The sequence below is a fragment of the Callorhinus ursinus genome, unplaced genomic scaffold (assembly GCF_003265705.2).
Source record: "Callorhinus ursinus isolate GAN/ISIS: 27379988/994484 unplaced genomic scaffold, GSC_fseal_2.0 scaffold88, whole genome shotgun sequence".
Classification (NCBI taxonomy): Eukaryota; Metazoa; Chordata; class Mammalia; order Carnivora; family Otariidae; genus Callorhinus; species Callorhinus ursinus.
This window is the reverse complement of record NW_027397150.1, coordinates 2,347,303-2,368,441: the sequence shown is the minus strand read 5'-3', so window position 1 is coordinate 2,368,441 and position 21,139 is coordinate 2,347,303. Positions and strand designations below refer to the sequence as shown.

The 21,139-nt window shown below is 43.4% G+C and overlaps 1 protein-coding gene across 1 annotated transcript in view; it reads left to right on the top strand.

Moving 5' to 3' along the window:
* The window catches only part of SLAMF6 (SLAM family member 6), a 37,745-nt gene extending 24,766 nt beyond the window's left edge, over positions 1 to 12,979 (top strand). The window contains 7 exon segments of the mRNA XM_073888248.1: positions 2,833 to 3,165; positions 7,301 to 7,561; positions 8,009 to 8,137; positions 8,379 to 8,417; positions 9,531 to 9,610; positions 11,203 to 11,277; positions 11,651 to 12,979. Coding sequence (XP_073744349.1) covers positions 2,833 to 3,165; positions 7,301 to 7,561; positions 8,009 to 8,137; positions 8,379 to 8,417; positions 9,531 to 9,610; positions 11,203 to 11,277; positions 11,651 to 11,698 — 965 coding nt within the window. The 3' untranslated portion in view covers positions 11,699 to 12,979.
* The last annotated feature ends 8,160 nt before the right edge of the window (positions 12,980 to 21,139 follow it).

Here is a 21,139-nt window from a genome sequence, read left to right as displayed (position 1 = left end):
AATTTTAGCCATTCTGACTGGTGTGAGGTGGTATCTCATTGTGATTTTGATTTGTATATCCCTGATGGCAAATGATGTTGAGCATCTTTTCATGGGTCTGTTGGCCATTTGGATGTCTTCTTTGGGGAAATGTCTGTTCACGTCTTCTGCCCATTTCTTGACTAGATTATTTGTTTTTTGGGTGTTGAGTTTGATAAGTTCTTTACAGATTTTGGATACTAGCCCTTTATCTGATAAGACTCTTGCAAATATCTTCTCGCATTCTTTGGGTTGTCTTTTGGTTTTGTCAACTGTTTCCTTTGGTGTGCAAAAGCTTTTTATCTTGATGAAGTCCTAATATGTCATTTTTGCTTTTTTTACCCTTGCCTTTGAAGCCATGTCTAGCAAGAAATTGCTGTAGCTGAGGTTGAAGAGGTTGCTGCCTGTATTCTCCTCTAGGATTTTGATGGATTCTTGTCTCACATTTAGGTCTTTTATCCATTTTGAGTTTATTTTTGTGTATGGTGGAAGAAAATGGTCCAATTTCATTCTTCTGCAAGATGTCCATTGACAGACGAATGGATAAAGAAGATATGGTATATATACACCATGGAATATTACTCAGCCATCAAAAAATGAAATCTTACCATTTGCAATGACGTGGATGGAGCTAGAGGGTTTTGTGCTAAGGGAAATAAGTACTCAGAGAAAAACAATTATCAAATGATTTCATTCATATGTGGAATTTAAGAAACAAAACAGATGATCATAAGGGAAGGGAGGGAAAAGTAAAATAAGACAAAATCAGAGAAGGAGACAAACCGTAAGACTCTTAACTCTAGGAAACAAACTGAGGGTTTCTGGAGGGGAGGTGGGTGGGGAATGGGCTAACTGGATGACGGGCATTAAGGAGGGCACTTGATGTAATGAGCACTGGGTGTTATACGCAACTGATGAATCACTAAACTCTACCTCTGAAACTAATAATACACTATACATTAATTAATTGAATTTAAATTTTAAAAAAGAAAGGAAATATAACACACAGCAAGAAAACTGTACAAATCCTAAGTGTGAACTCAATGAATTATCATAAAATGCCTAAATCTGTGTATCCAGACACAGGTCAAGACATTAGCAGCACCCCAGAATTCCCCATTTATGCTCCCTCCTGCCTGCTCTCTCCCTCCTTCTCAAAGGTGACCACTGTGGTGACTTCTAGCAGCAGATTTGTTTTGCCTATTTTTAAACTTTCAATAAATGGAATCAGTTATAAAAATAAAAGCAAAATAAATCTTTGCTCAAGATTTTGCTTGTGATATTCACCCATGTGGTTCCTAGAGGGTAGAAGGATTAAGATGACAAATAAGGGCACATTAAACTACTGATGGGAAAGATGTGGTACAGAGGGTTATTGCTTGCAGTGTGTCTGTGCCCAGCTTCCACAGTCCAGGAAGGAGAGAGCAAACATGAGCTCACCCAGGAGCTAGCTGAGTGTCAGGATCTCAAGAGATATTTTCTCCCTGCTCAGATCCTCTCCTGAGAAGTAAGAGATCTGGAGAGGGTTGGGATCATGGCTGCAATTACTTCTTCACTGATTCACTCAAACATTTCCAGATCCTACTTCATGTCGGGCACAATGCTGAGATAAAAAGGTAATTAAGCCATGGTCAGTTAGACAAATGAGTTAATAGGACTACAAAATGGTATGGTAAGTGCTAAGTATTTGCAAAGGATGATAAGGAAGCATCTTTTTTAAGAATCATTGTGACAATTTCACCTTTTTTGCTCAAACATTAATGGCTCTGAGATAGGCTCATGAGAATATGGCCATTATCCGTCCCTTTGAAATTATATTTATACTTTTTTTAAAAAGGCTTATTTATTTATTTTAGATATATAGAGAGAGTGTGTGTGAGCAGGGGGAGGAGCAGAGGCAGAGGCAGAGGGAGAAAATCCTCAGGCAGACTGCCTGCTGAGCGCAGAGCCTGATGTGGGATTCGATCCCATGACCCTGAGATCATGACCTGAGCCAAAATCAACAGTCAGATGCTTAACCAACTGAACCACCCAGGTGCTCTTTATATTTATTACCTTTATATTTATCAGTTTTATCTCCTCAAATAGACTATAATCTTTTTGAGAATAGAAAAGATACCTTCTGCTATCATAAAAAGAGCACAAAGTAGCTGAAGTCAGAAGAGCTGGGTTTGATTCCTGACTTGTATTCTTTAGCTGGACAACCCTGGGAAAATGAATTAAACTTCTATGCTTCAGTTCCTTTATCTATAAATGGAGATAGTAATATTCATCCTAGCTGCCTCCTAGAATTGTAACAGCATCAAAGGAAATAATGGATAAGAAGAGCTGTAAATTCTTATTATCAGTTCTCTAAACCACACAAAACTACTATGTTGGGTGTAGTAGGTAAATCAGTAAATGTTGAGCTTTCACTATACTTCATCAGCAAAGACTTGGTCGTTTTGGGGTCCTATGCCAGGGAGTGGATGCAGTTCCCTGTTCCCCTCTACCTTATGCCCAGAGAACCCAGAAGCTGGAGTCAGATATTGTGGCCATGACCCAGGAGTGACCGGCCAGTGTGGGAGGGTGGACTGGCCCAGAACCATCTGGGCCAATGACCCATTACCCAAGAACACCAGACATTTTGTTTGGTGTGGAACCTCTGTGATTGTCCATTTCAACACTTCTCCTAACCCTTGTCTCTCTTCCTCCTGTCTCTGGGCTTCAGTATCAGAAGGCTCTAATAGACGGGCAGAATTACGGGAATGGGTGTGGGAAGCAGGGAGTGGGCAGAGGGGGATGGTTATAGCCGTTTCCCTTCTGTGCTTACAGGGAACACAGCTTCACAAGACAGCTCAAACCCACTGACAGTGAATGGGGTTCTGGGGGAGTCGGTAACTCTTTCCCTGAAGCTTCCTGTACATCAGGATATTCAGTCCATCACCTGGCTTCACAATGGAAAATCTATCAACTTCATATTGCCAAAAGCTGCTCCAGATTTGCGGATCTCGGCGACTGATCCAAAACGGAAAGATCGACTGCAACTGTTGGAGAACTACTCCTTACAACTCAGCAACCTGGCAACGGGAGACGCAGGACTTTACTGTGCCCAGATAACCACACAAACCTCTACAGAGTTTTCCTATTACACTCTGCAGATCTTCAGTGAGTCAAAGCGTGGTGTTTAATTGTGTATGGACTGAAAGGTGTTACAGATGTCAAATCCTATGTGACAGCAAGTGTAGCCTAGTGGTTAAGAACATGGCATTTGCAGTCAGACTGAGTTCTGGCAGAAAAGCAAGTCAATGGCTCGGCCAGTTAGTGGCAGAGTGGAGAATAGAATGTAAGTCTTGTGACTCCTGGCCTCAAGTCACATCACTCTCACTCACACACTAAAATATTCCCTCTCGACCTGAAATGTACTGGAAGGAACAGAAGTGAAGTCGCTATGACTCTATTTCCTTGTGCATTACCTCTATCTGTAGTATATTCTTCACAACAACTCCATGAGGCAGGTACCACCCTTACCCCCAAGGCCTCGAGTCAGCCCCAGCAACCTGCCTACGGTCATGGAGACAGTAAGTGGGAGAGTGACATGTACCTGACATGAGACCTCCCTTTACACAAAGGCCAGTCTGACCCCATGGAGTGATCAGTGTACAAGACAGAACTCTACCTAGAAAGTGCTCTGTAAGGATGAGCTGATAATAAGAAAGATCTTTTCTATCAAGGTTATTTAACTTCTTTTTTATAAAGATTTTATTTATTTGTCAGAGAGAGAGAGAGCACAAGCACGGGTGAGAGGCAAAGGGAGAGGGAGAAGCAGGCTCCCCACTGAGCAAGGAGCCCGACGTGGGGCTTGATCCCAGGACCCTGGGATCATGACCTGAGCTGAAGGCAGATGCTTAACCAACTGAGCCACTCAAGGTTATTTAATTTCTTTTTTTTAACATCTTTTTTTTAAGATTTTATTTATTTATTCATGAGAGACAGAGAGAGAGAGAGAGGCAGAGGGAGAAGCAGGCTCCCAAGGAGCAGGGAGCCCGATGCGGGACTCGACCCCAGGACCCTGGGATCATGACCTGAGCCGAAGGCAGACGTTTAACCATCTGAGCCACCCAGGCGCCCAAGGTTATTTAATTTCTAACAATACTTTTCCCAGATGGCTCATGTCCTCAACATAAAATTATGGAAACCATGAGACAGCTTTTTATTAGAAAAAAAAATCCTTCTAGCAATCAGTGATGTTCAGAGATGCCATGAATGGCTTTAAGATAATTCTTTCATGGGAATGTTGTACAGGAGATTCAAGCATTAAATTGGCAACTTTAAAGGCCACCAAGATTCTATAATTCTTATCTACTCCAGAATCCATGGTATCTAAAATTAACCCAGAGTCCTTTGAGTTAAGACTTGGAATCCAAAAAAAGCACTTTAGTTAAAATAAAATGTCACCACAAATAGGTTACAGTGAACCTTTAGAATCCCCTGAATATTTGGCAGATTTACCATGTTAGATTAGTCAAAGTCATGTCCCTAAAAGAATAGGACACAGAACAGGTAAATATGAAGGGAAAGAAAGATTGTCTAGAAAAGTCTGCAACAGGAATTCCAACCAAAGGGGCAAAATCGCCCTGGGGCAGTTCATTAGTGTCTTGAGGCCTCCAAAACAAAACACCACAAATTTGGTGGCTTAAAACAACAGAAATTTTATTCTCTCACAATTCCAGAGGCCAAATGTCCAAAAGCAAGGTGTGGGCAGGGCTGCCTTCCCTCTGGAGGCCCTAGAGGGCAATCTGTTTTTTGCCTCTTCCAGCTTCTGGGTGCTGTTGGCATTCCTTGGTGTTTGTTGGTCTATGACAGCATCACGCCAGTCTCTGCCTTCTTTCCCTGTGTGATCTCCTCTTCTGTCTCAAAGATCTGCTTTCCTCTTATAAGGACCCTTGTCATTGGATTTAGGGCCCACCCAGATAATCCAGAATCATCTCCTCATCTCACTTAATTACATGGGCAAAGACCCTTTTCCAAATAAGATTCTGGGAATTAGGACCTGGGGATATCTTTTGGCCGTGGGGTGGGAGGTGTCATCATTCAACCCACTACAGGCAGGATCACTCAGTGTGACCAGGATCATCAAGGCAGAGCCAGGACGCTGGAGAGAAGAGAGACATCCAGTCAAAAGTCTGAGAATAGACCCCATATCAGGCTCCATCATACTTGTTGAGACAATGTTCTTCTGCCATTCTTCAGAAGACCAAGCATGACTTCTTCTGCAATAATCATACTCCCCAGGTTCAATGCCAATCCCTTCTCAGGGCCTTTTGGCATGAAGAGTGCCAGGGAACAGGGGTGAGTTCTAAATGGGGTGGTCATAATAGGCCTCATTGAGTAAATAACATTTGAGCCAAGACCTCTTGGAGGTGAGGGAGTGAGCCATGCAGATATTTGAAAGAAGAGCCATCCAGCATAGGCATTCCCTGTGCCCAGCATGCTCAAAGAGCACCAAGGAGGTCCAACACCAAGGAGCAGAGTGAGGGGAGAGTAATAGGAAACAAGGTTAGTAAAGAAATAGGGGCCACGTCTGGTAAGGCTCTGAGAGCCATCATGGGGACTTCGGCTTCTACTCTGTGAGACTGAGAACCATCAGAGGGTTTTGTAGAACAGTAATATGATTTGACTTACTTGCTTAATATATCCCTTTGACTGCTCTGTTAAGAATAGGCTCTAGGGGACAGCAGTAGAAGCCAGTTACCAATTAGGCCACTGTGACAATCCAAGCAAGAGACGCTGCTGCTTTGCCCCAGGGTGGTAGCAGTAGAGGTAAGGAGAAGGGGTTGGACCCTGAATATATTTTGGAGGTAAAGTCACCAGGATATCCTGATATGGTATAAGATGAAGAGGTAAGTCATCTCCAGGGCTTTTGCCCTGAGTGTCTGGAAAGGCGATTATCAACGAGGGTGCTGAAGGCTATGGACTGAGCAGGTTTGAAAGAGAAAAACAGGGATCCTTTTGAACATGTTGAGTTTGAGATACACATTATTTCCAAGTGGAAATGTCACGTAGGTAGTTTTATACTCATTAAGTGGAGAAGGGTAACAAGTTAGATTTTTGAGGTCAGCCATGGACACAGGTTGACGGAATGTGGCATTCATGCCAAATATTTGCCATTGCTGTGCTAGGCACTGTCTCAGTTAACCCTCATAATTCCCTAAGAAGTTGGTATTATTGCCCAGGTTTACACATAATGAAACTGAGCCTTGGAGAGATTAAAAACGTATCCGTGGTCATGTAACCAGTAAGTGACAAAGCCATGAGTTTAGCCCAGGTCTTCCTAACTCCAAATCCAACACTCGCCATTACAAGAAATCGCCTTTCTGTCAACATATGTCCCACCTCCTAGTCCATTAACGAAGCTTAGAGCATTCTTCAATCTCTTTCCACCAGACAGTGGGAGTCATTCTGTTCTCCATTGGGTCACCGTTACCCTCAGGTCAAGTCCAGGTCAGTGGCCTTTTCTGTACAACTCCCATGTCCCTGTTGATTCACAGCTACTGACATCTTAATAGCCAATATTTTCCGGTCTCTGCTCTCAGAAATTTCTACAGCAGATGTTCTCTTACATGCCTGAATGTATTGTACTTCTTGGCTTGCTTGTTCAGTTTCACTCCTTTCCTTGGTTTTTCGGTTCTCAACATTTCCCTTTCTGACTTGCTGGCATTCCATATCAGAGTCTCTTTGTCATCATGGGAACCAGCATCTGATACAATGAGGCCCAGGATTCCTGCAGATTTGTGAGAAATACAGTTCCACAAGGATGTTAAGCTTTTATCTTCTATTCCAGCTAGGGGATTCCGATGGTTGAGAAAACAAGGTTTTTGAGTCTGGTCTACTGGTTTCTGCCCTGGCTAAGGTAGAGTTGACCCTCAGCTGAATTCCCAAATGTCTTTACACGAGGCCAGTGTACAAGGCTAGAAAGGACACCAGGAACAAATTGGGGTCCAGAAAGTAAATCGAGCAGCCCAGAATCATGTAACTAGGTGGTGGCTACCCTGGTGTGTCCCTACCACTTCTCCCTCTGGCTACTCTGTCCTATGCTGATTCCCTTCATCATTTGGTCATCCCAGAACTTGGTGCCATCAGTTAGGCAATAGGAGCTGACCTAGTTACAGACGACACATACCATAACACACAGTAGAGTGTTGGGTGGAATACAGAAACATTTTGTGGCGGGAATGGTATTTTTCACAGAGTGCTGAACCAAGGCGTTTGTTCTTAGTTCAGGTCTTTTCTCTGCATGCAGGACGACTGAGGAACTTACAAATTACCAATCACACGTGGCTGTCTGAGATTGGGACCTGTGAGATCCACCTGACCTGCTCTGTAGAGAATTCAAATGACACCTTCTTAAGGTGGCAGGTTGTAGGAAACACGTCTATAAATGAAGCAAACCTCACTATTTCCTGGGACCCCAGGAATTCCAGTGAACAGAAGTTCACCTGCATAGCTGAGAATACTGTCAGCAATATATCCTTCTCTGTCTCCACCCAGAGTCTCTGCGAAGGTAACAGTCTGTCTCAGGTCCCTCTGAGAGCCTTGAGCAGCTGTGGGGTGTGGGGTGTCCCTCCTGCCCAAAGTGATTCCCCAGAACAGTGGCCCAGTGGGAGGCAGCCAAACCCTTCTAGGAGAGGACAGGCACTCCTGCAGCTCTGTGCCTCTCACGACCTCCAGAGGCCTCTCCTCCCTCCCTCCTTCCCTCCCTCCCTCCCTCCCCCAACCCTTCCTCCAGCCCACTCAGAGCCCAGGAGCAAAGTCCTTGGGGAGTCAGAACTGCTCCCCATTCTGGCTCTACCATGCTCCTGTCCTGTCTGCCACATGGACTCTCATTCTCAGAAAATCTACCCAGAGCCAGGGTCCAGCCAGTCCCCAAAGGTGGCCTAGAAGAGGCTCAGTGGAGGCTCTGAGGAAAACACTCCCTGCTTCAAGTGCAACTTCTTTTTTCTTTTTTCAGGTGTTTTGAATATGAAAAATCACCCTGATACCAAATGGATTATAATTGTGGTTGTGGTTACTTTGATATGTATAGTCATCACTGTGGGGTTACTTGTTTGGAGGAAAAAAGATTGTTTGTGGAGGACAGGTAAAGGGAAGGAGGATGGTCCACTGGGACAACCCTTGGGATGTGACCACACACCTGCTAATTTCCCAAGGAGGGTGGGTCCTACTGGAAAATGCATGACCAAGCCTCCAGGCCTGACTGCCCTTCCCCTTCAGCACCGCCCCCCATACCCTCTAGAGAGACACCTGTGGGTGTGGGGTAGGGTGTGGGAGCCTCTCTCACTACACTCACAAATTTCAATTTCCCTGATTTTATTTTTCAGGCATCTTTCATTTCTCTACTCCACAAACCCAGAGTCCTGGTGAGCTTGCAGACTCTTAGCTCCCAATCATAAAACCGATGGGGAGAACCTAATGGAGGAGGAAAAGGGCTGGTCAGAGGGCTGGATAATGAGAGAGGAGGGAGTCAGAATGTCATTACTCAGATGGACCAGATGGTGCGAAAGGAGATGACCTGTAACTATGCATGTCTGTCCCCTCTGGGACCTAACGGGTCCCTTACAAGCATGCAAACCAGTCACTCACCCAGTTTCTTGGAGTGGGATTAGGGTCATTTCCCACCCTGCTGATGAGAAACTAAGTGCCAGCAAAAGGTTCATGGCCTGTCCATTATCAACCAGCAACTCCAGGGCAGGGACAGGGTTAGAGCATCAAAGGTCCAAAGACAAACTGCCTGACCCCATCACTCTTTCAGCCAAGATTTGAATATTGAGTAGACCCAGTCCAAAAAGAAAGTATGATCTAGAGACAGGAACACAGGCTCTGGCTTCAGATTGGCTGTGAGTCTCATTTCATGGGTGAGAAATAAACGACATCGTGTGTAGAAGATGAACCTGAGGTTCAGAGTCAGAAGGCAGGCATCCAAGTTCCTGTTCCATCACTTCCTGTTTGACTTTGTGCCAAGTTAATTGAAATTTCTGAGCCTCTAGTTTCTCATCTATAATATAATATAATATAATATAATATAATATAATATAATATAATAATCTAGAGTATAATAATCTAGAGTATAATCATCCATAGTATAATCATTTATAATATAATCTGAGAAGTTTAATAGTATTATATATGTGACATAATTTGGCTCCATTACGCTTGCCAACAAGGTTCTCTAGCCCTTGTGCAGGCAGTGCTATTTGGTCTCGGGAGCTCCCTGGCCCAATGTAAATCCAGAGGGAGACTCTGAAGCTTTAGGATACCTCTAGACCACATCCCCCCAGTGATGAGGTCAGAAATAGAGCACATGGCTGAGAAGGTTCTCGTTCAACCCAGAACTTCAAAGACTGTCAAAAATGAATGAACACTAGGGAATGGCATTGCCTTGAACAACTGCCTCTTTGGAGCCAAAAAGTGCCCTGGTGTAGGCCAAGGTCCCAGGAGAGCAGGACACTGACTGTGCCTTCCTGTGTTAACAGCAGAGACCATAAGGAACTTAGATTATGTCTCCATCTCTCCAGGGAACACCGTGTATGCTTGTGTCACTCATCCAAACAGGGTGAGTCCTTTCAGCTTTATACTCCATCATTGGCATGATTTTTATAGTCTTTATTCACAAACTTGTCACCACAATCATCTGACTAATCCAATGACACACACCTTTGAGGAGAGGAGAGGCAGTGGCAGGAGCTAGGATGTTGTATGTGGGACATAACTAGACCCAGGGCTCAAGCCCCGTGGTGTGTTTGCGCATACCCTGCTTTACATGGTCCTCTAACTGCGTGATGCATCAGTAAGTCTTGTCCCTTTCCAGCTTAATTACAAGCTACCTGAAGTGAAAATTACATCTTCTTCCCTCTTCCCTGAGCACAATGCGCAGTAAATACTTGCTGAATGGAACAGACTCTCATGTAAGTCTGAGAGTTTCCAGAGCAGACAATTCTGTAGCAGGGGATTTCTCACCCTGGATGTAGTGGAAATAGGGGAACTCAGAAGCAGTCTCTCAAGAGGGGAAGTGGGGCAAGGATTTGCAACAGTAGAAGACAGTAAAGGCATGAACAGGCTTCAACCCTCCCCTCCCCCCTGCAACATAACAGATGGCCTTGGTCAGCCACCAGGAACTGCTCTGCCACACATCAGCAATTTCCCACCACCCCCAAAGTAAAGCACCTGCAGGTGAACATTTCTAAATAATACCATACATCTTCTGAAAAGTAAGCCAAGATAACTCAGTATTTACCAACTCATGGAAGCAATGATGCAGCTAGAAATCTTAGATTCCCCAAGTGAATGTCCCTTCACACAGCCCCTCACAGTTACTTACAAGATAGGCTCCATGAAGAGAGGTAACAGGAAAGGGTATTCTTACTTGTTCAAATGTTTCTATTGCCTTTCCAGTTCCCTCTTGAAGACAAGATGAATCACCCTCAACAAACAAATAAATTAATCTCCAGCAAATTTGCTAACTTCTTCTTTAGCAAAAATTATACTTTGGAGAGTTCCAGAGGTTTTGATAAATACCCTAAATATTCCTTAATTAGTTTTAAATGTCAAAACTTATGAGCACAGGGGACTTCTGCTGTTATTGCTGTACTTTGTATTCCAAGCAGAACCATTCTTGAGACTGGGTGTTCCTCCTACTTAGCAGTTCCCCAGGCATGAGGAGAATCCAATGGCATGAGAACGAGGCAATTCGAGTCAAGGGACAAACTTGAAGCAGGCAATAGGTCCAGTCGTAGCTAGTAAAGATCTAAGACAAAAGATCCAGTACTTCTGTACACTTCTAGTATAGAAGTCAGTTCTTAAAATGGAGGAAGGAGAGTAGAGTCGGATGCAGGAAACAATGCTTCCTTTACTTCACACCACCTGCCAACAAGGTTGCCCCTCTGTCCCTTTCTGGGTCTTGAGCCACTGGTTTGTGGGGGTGTTGTGCTTCTGTGTGGGCCTCAGGAAATGTCACTAAACTTCCCAGGTTGGAGAGCTCGTGGTGTTTGGTCTCCAGCTCCTTCTGCTACACAGTCTCTAGCCTTTTCCTCCTGAAGAACTTTGACATCATCTTTCTATATGGCATTGTCTTCCCCCAGAATATATCTAACGCATGAATATCTCTTCGTCTGCGTGAGCCAAATGTATATGATTTTTTTTTTACAGGAAACAAATATCCCAACACCTGTGAAAAGCAGTGATTTCTCCACCATTTATTCCACAGTTCATCAGTACAAAGAGGTAAGCCCATGACCGTCCCCTGGTCTCACATCTTACCTCTCTCCCCAGACTTGTAACCTTACAAATAAAGTACAAGTAAAGGGGCCATTCTATAGATGCACAAATACCAGCAGGATATAGAAAGCTTCATGATATCACCAAAACATATCCAAGAAGTTATCTTGTATTTTAGGATCACCACCCATAACTAAGTTTTCAACGTACTTGAATTTAATGAGATTTTTTTAAATTCAATTTTTAATTTAACTTTGCCTTAGCTATCAATATCCTTATCTGCCAGTTAGTGCTCTCCAGACGTTCTCTATAGCCATGAGAGGTAGCCTGAGGCTCTGATCCCGACTAACCTACTTCATTTTCCTCTTTTTTGCATTAGAGTAAACCTATTTCTTCCAGGACAACTGCCCTTGACAACGTCATCTAAATTGCTGAGAGGTCTCAAAAGGAACTCAGGAATGACACAGCTTCTCCTGGTCTCATGGGACAGAACACAGCTTGTTTTCTGCCTGGCAACAGAATTTGAATATTTAGGATTATCACTTCTAGTTCTTTGGACTAGAACCTGCTCAAGTACGTCAGACATCTAAGGAACAACATAATTTCCAGCGTGTGATTCAAATAACATTTTGTAATCTGCTCCAGGCCAAAACATGCTTCCATGAACAAGCCTGGACATTGACTTTCTCTTTGGCAGCTGATGGAGTTGTGCTTGACAGAGAGTTATAATTCAGAAGACAGCCACTCCTTTCCTTTTAGAAAGGAGCAGGATTGTGATTCACTGGGAGAGAGTACAGTGTATTTATTATGTATGTTGTCTCTGGAATTGGCTGGGCCTTGTCCCAAATCCTCACACATCACTTCCTAGACATACCTCCTGGGACATGTTCTGGAACCTCTTGAGGTCTGGTCTCCTAGACTGAAAAATGGGGATCAGCCTGTTACTCAAACCAGGAACCAGAGTTAGCCTTGACTTCAGCTGTTCCATCACCAGGCCCTTTGGACTCTACCTCCAAATACATATCTTAGACTGACCCACTTCTCTCCAAAACTTTAACCTCCACCTTATATTAACCCATCATCTTGCCCAACCTGGAATACGACAGTAAGCTCCAAACAGATTTCCCCAATTTTTGTTCTTATCTCCCTCCAATCCATTCTCTACAAGACAGCCAGAGTAATATTTTTAATATAAACCAGACCCTTCATTTGTCTGCTTAAAACTGACCCTGCAAGACATCCCAGGCACTCCAGAAAGAAACTGAGTCTCTGTGGTTCTGGATGGCCTGGCCCATCTGCAGCCTCAGCCACCATGTCTCCCTCCCACCCCCTCTCTGATTTGGCTTCTCTGATTCTCTTTCAGCCCCTCCATCAGAGGAGAGAGTTTACTCACATCTGCCTCAAGACCCTTCTCTGCTTGCCTGGTTCCTCCCTACTCTACAGGTCCCAGTGCATATATGTCATTCTCCAAGAAAGACCTTCAGACCACTGTAACTGAAGTGGATCCCCCTGTTATTCTGTCACACCTTCCATGTCATTTACATTGTGCCGTTAAATATTTATTTGTATTTAATGTCTGTTTCTCCTATTCTACTGTACACTCTCCAGGAACAGGGACCACGACGATTTTATCTCTGTATCTGGAGCATCTAGCACATAGAAAATGTTCAACAAATACTTTTTAATAAATAAATGAATATGTAGTGGAGTTTTGTGAGAATTAAAGACAATGTGCCTGCAGCCCTTTGCGTGGGGCGTAACACATGAGAGAGCTCGATAAGTGTGAGCATCGCCGTGGCGCTGTTGCTGTTATGAAATGTTGCTGTTATGAAATTGCATTCCCCCTGAACCGACAGAATCTTCTCACAAACCCTCAGCACAAGAAAGGAGGAAGGATGCCTCCTCTGTCACCTGGTTCCACATCACTTCCTACCTTTTATCTCTGCTCAGATTTTAAAATTTCATTCTTTTATCCCCAGGGAAGAATTCTCTGATTTTTTTGTGTGAGTTTGAGATCTTTAAACAAATTGTTTTTCAACACTTTATTGAGGTATGATCGACATACAAAAAACTGTCTGTACTTAATGCACATAACCTAATGAGTTTGGAGATAAGTATACATTTGTGAAACCATGACCACAACCAGTACTATAAACATATCTGGCACCACAAGAAGTTTCCTCTAACCTCTCTTTTTTTTTTAATTTTTAGGTTTTTGTGTGATAAGAGCACTTAAGACCTATCCTATCAGCAAATTTTTAGGTATACAATACAATATTGTTACTTATAGGCACTATGATGCACAGTGCATCTCTGGGACTTACTCCTCATGCATGACTGAAATGGTACGCCCTTTCTCCCTACTCTGCAGAGCCAGCCTAAGTGCTGAGTCACCAGTCCAACTTCCCCAGAACAGTACGCAGACATGCCAGGATAATGGGTGTAAGCTTCATTATTCTCCTTCCCTGCTGAAGGAGCAGTCCAGGGGTTGTATGCTTTCTCCCAATCCTACAGAGCCAAGCCAGCTTCTGGGTTCCTGTGCTGTTTGTAGGGCCATGCATGAGTGCGGGGCAATGGAGCACCATCTGCAGGGGCGGACACAGGCCAGCTGCTGGGGTCCACCAGTGGGCCAGCTGATTGGCAGGGTCCATGGGCCGGTTTTGGAGATCCATGTGTCGGTTGCTGTGAGCCCCAGCCCCTTTTCTTTGTCCTTAGCTGCCCCTCGGTGAGGCAGAAAGGCAAGTTCCCTAAGCATTCTGGGGAACAGAAGCAAGTCTCTCGGGGGGACTGGGAAAGCAGGACACTCATTTCACTTTCTGGGTCTCCTGTGGGAAGAGCGACAGACTGAGGGGGTCTTGCTAAGCCCTGAGCTGTGCCAGCCTGGGGAGTAGGTGATGTAAGTCAAGTCAAACTGTTCTCACCCTTAGTAATGTGGCTATTCTCTGATTTTGCACTCCTCTGGGGTGCTAAGACCTCTCAAAGAGACCCCAGAACTCTCATAAAAGTATATTTGTCCACGAATAGCTGTTAAGTTGGTATTCGCGCGGGAGGGCAAGGGCTTGGCTCTCTTATTCCACCATCTAGCTGATGTGACTCTAATACATCTTTTTTCAATGCGTCTTTTCTGATCACAAAAATAAATACATGCTCATTATAAATAATTCAAACATTCCACAAACAAAAATCCCCTATAATCCCCAAGATAACTACCACAAATGTTTCCCTATTAAAGAACAACTTTTTTACCAGAATGAAATATTGTTTAGAATTTTTTTTTTTTTCTGAAGAATATCTCTTAAGGGGCTTGTGGCTGGCTCAGTCAGTGAAGCCTACAACTCTTGATCTCAGAGTTGTGGGTTCCAACCCCACACCGAGTGTGGAGATTACTTAAAATTTTTCTTAAATCTTTTTTTTTTAAGATTTTACTTATTTATTTTAGAGAGAGAAAGTGTGTGTGAGTAGGGGAAGAGCAGAGGGAGAGAGACAGGGAGACAATTTCCAGCAGATTCCCCGCTAAGCACAGAGCCTGACGAAAGGCTCAGTTCCTAGACTCCAAGAAATCATGACTTGAGTCAGTCACTTAACCGACAGAGCCACCCAGGCACCCCAAAATTTTTAAAAATCTTAAAAAAAAGAATATCTCTTAAACAACTTTCCAATGTTAGAACATGTAGTTGTGCTACATTTTTTTTGCTTTTGATTAATTTTTTTAAACATTTTTCTTGAGTTTAACATTCTTTTTTTTTAAGATTTTATTTATTTATTTGAGAGAGAGAGAGAGAATGAGAGAGAGAGCACGAGAAGGGGGGGGGTCAGAGGGAGAAGCAGACTCCCCGCCGAGCAGGGAGCCTGATGTGGGGCTCGATCTCGGGACTCCAGGATCATGACCTGAGCCGAAGGCAGTCGCTTAACCAACTGAGCCACCCAGGCGCCCCACTTTTGATTGATTTTTATCAGCTTTATCTACAAATAGTTCAGAGTCAAATAGTGCTTTAAAATGCATATGACAAGGAGGCTCCTGGGTGACTCAGTCAGTTAAGCGTCTGCCTTCAGCTTGGGTCATGATCCCAGGGTCCTGGGATGAGCCCCGCATCAGGCTCTGCTCAGTGGGGAGTCTGCTTCTCTCTCCCCCTCTGCCCCTCCTCCTCCACCCCTCCCCTCTGCCCCTCCTTCTTTGCCCCCCTGCTCGTGCACGCTCTCTCTCTCAAATAAAAAAAGTGATTTTCAATATAATTTTCCACCTAGTTAAATCTGTTAAATAATTTATCAGCTTTATGTTCTTCTAGAGACATCCCTACTGGAGGATCTGACCTCCTACTCCATCCTGAGCTGGTTATTTTCTTTGCCCGATGCACAGCCATTGTCTTGGGAGCCCTTTTGCTATCATCTTTGACAAACTTTTTTACCTGTCTCCTTTGTGAGATACTCCAACTTTTGTATCCCACGATTTCCTTTATATATTTCTGAATTATTTAAATAGCTACAGTAATAGTGTATTGTTTTGTGATTTTAAACCAATAAAATTCTTCTTAAATCTTAAATCTATTTTTAAAGTAAAATGCAAAATTTCAAACAGGCCAGGACTGTTGGGGGGAGCCTATGTGCTGGGAACTATGTGATAGAGACCAGCTCTTAAGACTCAAGTTTCAGTGTGAAGGGGTGGGCGAGCTTGAATGGGAAATAGACGAAATAGTGGCTGCAAACAATAGATGAGCCAAACAAAATTCATCAAAGTTAAATTAATCTCACATACTGGCTATCAATTACATTATCAGTCAGTGGAATAAGACAGGACTGAGAAAATTTGATCAGGAAGAAGGAAAGACTTCTAGGAACAAAGTCGTGGAGGCATCAAGGAAAGAGAAGAAGGTTACTGCCATGCCATGCAAGATGGCGTCAAGCTTTTACCTACCCAAAGAAATCTCTTTGGGTAGGTAAAAGAATGCCTTCCAAACCAAGGGGATCAATTAACAAAAAGAAGACTTCCTTCAAAAAAGGAGAAGGAAAAATCTGTGAGAAGGAAAAATCTGTGAAATCAGGGCATGTAGAGAAATGTTTTCAACATCTAGGATGCCAAAAACCAGCCAGAGAATTAAAGATCATGTCATGGAAGGGATGATAATCTATCTAGAGCAGGAAATCTACAAGAATCCACCCTGAGACTGGACAGCCCTGGAGAGGATCACTACTAAAATGGGAACGAGAAATGTGTCCATGAATATCTAAGAAGTGAGTGAGAAAAAAAGCTTATAAGAAAAACTAAGCTGACACTTCACTATAGATCAGGTAATAAAATATAGAGTTCTTGATTTTTATATTTCCTTAAACCTTTTAAACGTCCTCCATATTTATTCTCAGTGTCACACTGTCTTCTGTTGGCTTCTGTGATACCACATACTCCCGCATTTTCCTCCTTCTTTACCAGTTGCTTCTCAGTTTCCTTCTGAGCCTCTTTCTCCTCTGCAGGACCAGTAAAGACTGGAGCTAAGCTTCAAACCTGGGCCCCTTTCACTTCTCCATCTACATGTTCTTACATGATGTCAACCATTTCCATTGTCTTAATACGATTTATATGCTAATGGTTCCCAAATTTATATCTTTAGCTCTGGCCTGCTGGCTTACATCACTAACTGCCTACTTGGCATCTCCACTTAGATATCTAACACACATATCAAATTTAGGATGTCAAAAAGAAAAAAAAAACCAAACCTTTGGATTTCTTTCTCCAAGGCTCTTCTTCTACTACTCTTTCCCCTATCAGTAAATGGCCACATTGTTAATGGGAAACCTCCTTTACAGGTCTGAAGACCACCCAACGCTCACCAAATAATTAATCATTTTTTCTTTCCTTTCTGGTGGGAAACAAAAGGAATTAGCCAACTGTAAGTAATCTATTGTTATGAAGGTAAACACATTAAGACCTGGATGCCCCATTCCCAAGAGAGAAAATGCATTTTGCAACCAGGGAAAAAAACATTCAATGCCTACAAAATTCTTACAAAGCGAAAACAAAAACCTTTCTTTGTCCAGAAAGTAAGCTTGTTCTTCAATGTTTTCATTGTAGAATGGAGGAAACTGCAACACTGTTAAACTACTTTGATTGAGGGAAGAAGACTGTGATTGGCTGTCCTGGGAATATCATGAAAGAGAAGTCCTCTCCCCTTTTAAGCAGCCCCCCAGTCACACCCACTGGCAGTCCCAAACCTTTGGCATGACCTGCAAGACACCTACTTTTATCTCCACTCCTTCCACAGCATCCCAGCCTCGTTTTCATTTCCCTCCTAGAAGAATGCAAACTCTGCCTCTATGCCTTTGTATATTCAATTCCCTCTGTGTTACGTTCTACACATGCGTGTGCACGCACAAACACACCCACACAAGCTAGCCAGTTCCTAGTCATCCTTCGGGACTCAGCTTCTATATCATTTCTCCAGAGAAGCCTTCTCTGACATCAATTCACCCTCACTATTCCCTCTAGTTCTCCAACCACTTATACAAATTGTAATTTAATAAGCATTTATGTAATTTTATGTTTGATATATCTAATATATCTCATTGCATTCTGAGTTCCAAGAGAATAGTGACTGTTCCCCAGAACCTCACACGGTACCTAGTCTATCGAAGTAGACATTCAATAAATACTTGTTGAATAAATGAGCAAACAATAGGTCGGAAGTAATTTGGTAGATGGGGCTGGAGGAGGGAATTTAAAGACTAGAGGAAGGACCGGGGTACAGAATGAATGACATTAAGATTGTTAGAATACAACCAGTGTAGGTGAATGCTGGGAACACCAGAGGCGGTTCCTTGTATAAGGAGGGACAGCTCTACAGTGGAATCACACCAGAATGGCAAACCCCAAACTGTCTCATCACAATGGCCTCTGAAATCTGAAATTCGAAATTACCTCTCTTCCTTATGTTCCCCCTATGCTCACTGAGGTTTCCTCCCTCCTTCACTCATTTTAAGTCACCCAGACCCTTAGTCCCGATCTGAATAGCTTTCATTCCCTGTCCACAGATCAATAAAGTCACTATTAACACTCTCTGTGCTCTTTTCCTTAGCTTTCTATATTGCTGAGCCAGCATCCAATCCAAAGGATTGCCTATGCCCCAACCAGCAACATCCATGGGAAAAAGCCAGTGAACCATGCAGTACACCACAAACCCACGCAATTTCTCTTTGGACCTTTGCTCCCTTCACTGATGCTTTTACACCCCCAGCTAATCCAAAGTCTCTCACCCTTCACATATTTTCAGTAATTACCTATCCAGTGGTTCTCAACCCCTAACTGCTCATTTGAACCACATGAGGAGCACGTAAACCCACCAATGTAGGACCCAACGTCCAGAGATACTGATCTAATTATTCTAGGCTGGGACTCAGGCAGCAATCTTTCTAAACTCCCTGGGTGACTCCAGTCAACTTACTGGCGGGAACATTCTTTTGCACATGTAGACTACATGGGGTAGTCTTTGAGAGGAGACTGATCTTCTTGGTGAGGTAATGTGTTGATCTTCAGGGACTTCAAGAGAACACTGATGGCATGCTTGTAGACTTGAGAGACTGAACTGAAGGTGAAGCTTCCCCACTCTTCCCCATTCCCATCCATAGGCCTCTGCCCACCTGTTGCCTCCCTCAGAGCCAGCACAATCACAGTCAGTCAATGGCTGAGCAAAGGGGTTTGGGAATCATGGTGGACGTGTTGTGGGGGTGAGGAGTCAGTAATGAAGTGAGGAATGAAGCAAGTATTCCGTTGGCATACTTTCTCAAGTCCTAAACCAGAAATCACAAACTGGCAGCTGGAGACCAGGATCCTATCTACAGATACTTCGTTCCCCCAGTGCTTTAATTTTGTTGTTATCATTACCCTATGCTCACCACAAGTGTAGCTATCCTAGACAACGCTACTACAATACCATGAACTATATTCTTTATTTTATTTTATTTTATTTATTTGAGAGAGAGAGTGAAAGAGAGAGAGAGAGTACATGAGAGGGGGGAGGGTCAGAGGGAGAAGCGGACTCCCCGCTGAGCAGGGAGCCCGATGCAGGACTCGATCCCGGGACTCCAGGATCATGACCTGAGCCGAAGGCAGTCGCTTAACCAACTGAGCCACCCAGGCGCCCATGAACTATATTCTTATGCTGTGCCTTTCATCCCCGTGACTTATTCATTCCGTAACTGGAGGCCTATATCTCCCACTCCCCTTCACCTCAATTTTTTATATAGTAGCATGAAAAATTGAGACAATTTACCTCGAGATCCTCACTTCTCGCTTTTCTTTAAAAATGTTTTCCAGGGCCAAATGGACTTCACAGACATATTCAGAACATTCCATCCCAAAGCAACGGAATACACAGTCTTCTCTAGTGCCCATGGAACATTCTCCAGAATTAATCACATCCTAGGTCACAAATCAGGTCTCAACCGGTACCAAAAGTTTGAGATCATTCCCTGCATATTTTCAGACCACAATGCCTTGAAACTAGAACTCAATCACAAGAGGAAAGTCGGAAGGAACTCAAATACATGGAGGCTAAAGAGCATCCTACTAAAGAATGAATGGGTCAACCAGGAAATTAAAGAAGAATTAAAAAAATTCATGGAAACCAATGAAAATGAAAACACAACTGTCCAAAATCTTTGGGATACAGCAAAGGCAGTCCTGAGAGGAAAGTATATAGCAATACAAGCCTTTCTCAAGAAACAAGAAAGGTCTCAAATACATAATTTAACCCTACACCTAAAGGAGCTGGAGAAAGAACAGCAAATAAAGCCTAAACCCAGCAGGAGAAGAGAAATAATAAAGATCAGAGCAGAAATCAATGAAATAGAAACCAAAAGAACAGTAGAACAAATCCACGAAACTAGGAGCTGGTTCTTTGAAAGAATTAACAAGATTGATAAACCCCTGGCCAGACTGATCAAAAAGAAAAGAGAAATGACCCAAATCAACAAAATCATGAATGAAAGAGGAGAGATCACAACCAACACCAAAGAAATACAAACAATTATAAGAACATATTATGAGCAACTCTATGCCAGCAAATTAGATCACCTGGAAGAAATGGATGCATTCCTAGAGATGTATCAACTACCAAAACTGAACCAGGAAGAAATAGAAAACCTGAACAGACCTATAACCACTGCCCACCTCACCAGCTTATTTGATCTGCCTGATATCTATAAATGTTTAAACTTCCAACCTCTAGTTTAAGCCATGAAGCTTTGCCCCACTCCATACTGGTCCAAGAAGCAAATTAGCAAGTCAGGCAAAGTAACAATGCCTGACCTCCCTTCCTTACTCCCATCCACCCCCAAACCAATAGTTGGACCCTGTGTGGCTTTAGAATGTTTCTCTAAAGATTTTAGTAAAGAACCACTGAGCCTCCGTCAGGTTCCAATGTATATGTTGAGAGGAGAAAGATCGCCACAGATGGATGCCGAACAGAGAGAAGGTAACCCTGCTCCAGAGTCTCAAGGCGTACATTTCATGCTAAATTTCACAGTGATGAGAATGAGCTGAGAAGTGACTTCTCAACTAGAGACAGAGGAAATCTGAACTCCTGATTTTCCTCTTCCCAGAGGTTACCTAAAGACACTTTCTGTGGAAACAAAGGAAGGGGGCATTGTCATTGACCTCTGACTGCCAGACCACTAAAATGAATGGCTTATGTCCCCAGCTTTCACCTCTTCATACCTAGCCGCACCACTCTTCTGGAGTTTCCCTCTTAAAAACATCAATATGCTGGTGCCCTCTGGGGCATTTGACGTTACAGAGTCTTCTCCACCCCGAAAGTTTCCCTTTTTAGGTCTCAGTACATTGTGCCATCCTAGCCCTCTCCCCTGTCTTTCTGGCTCCTTC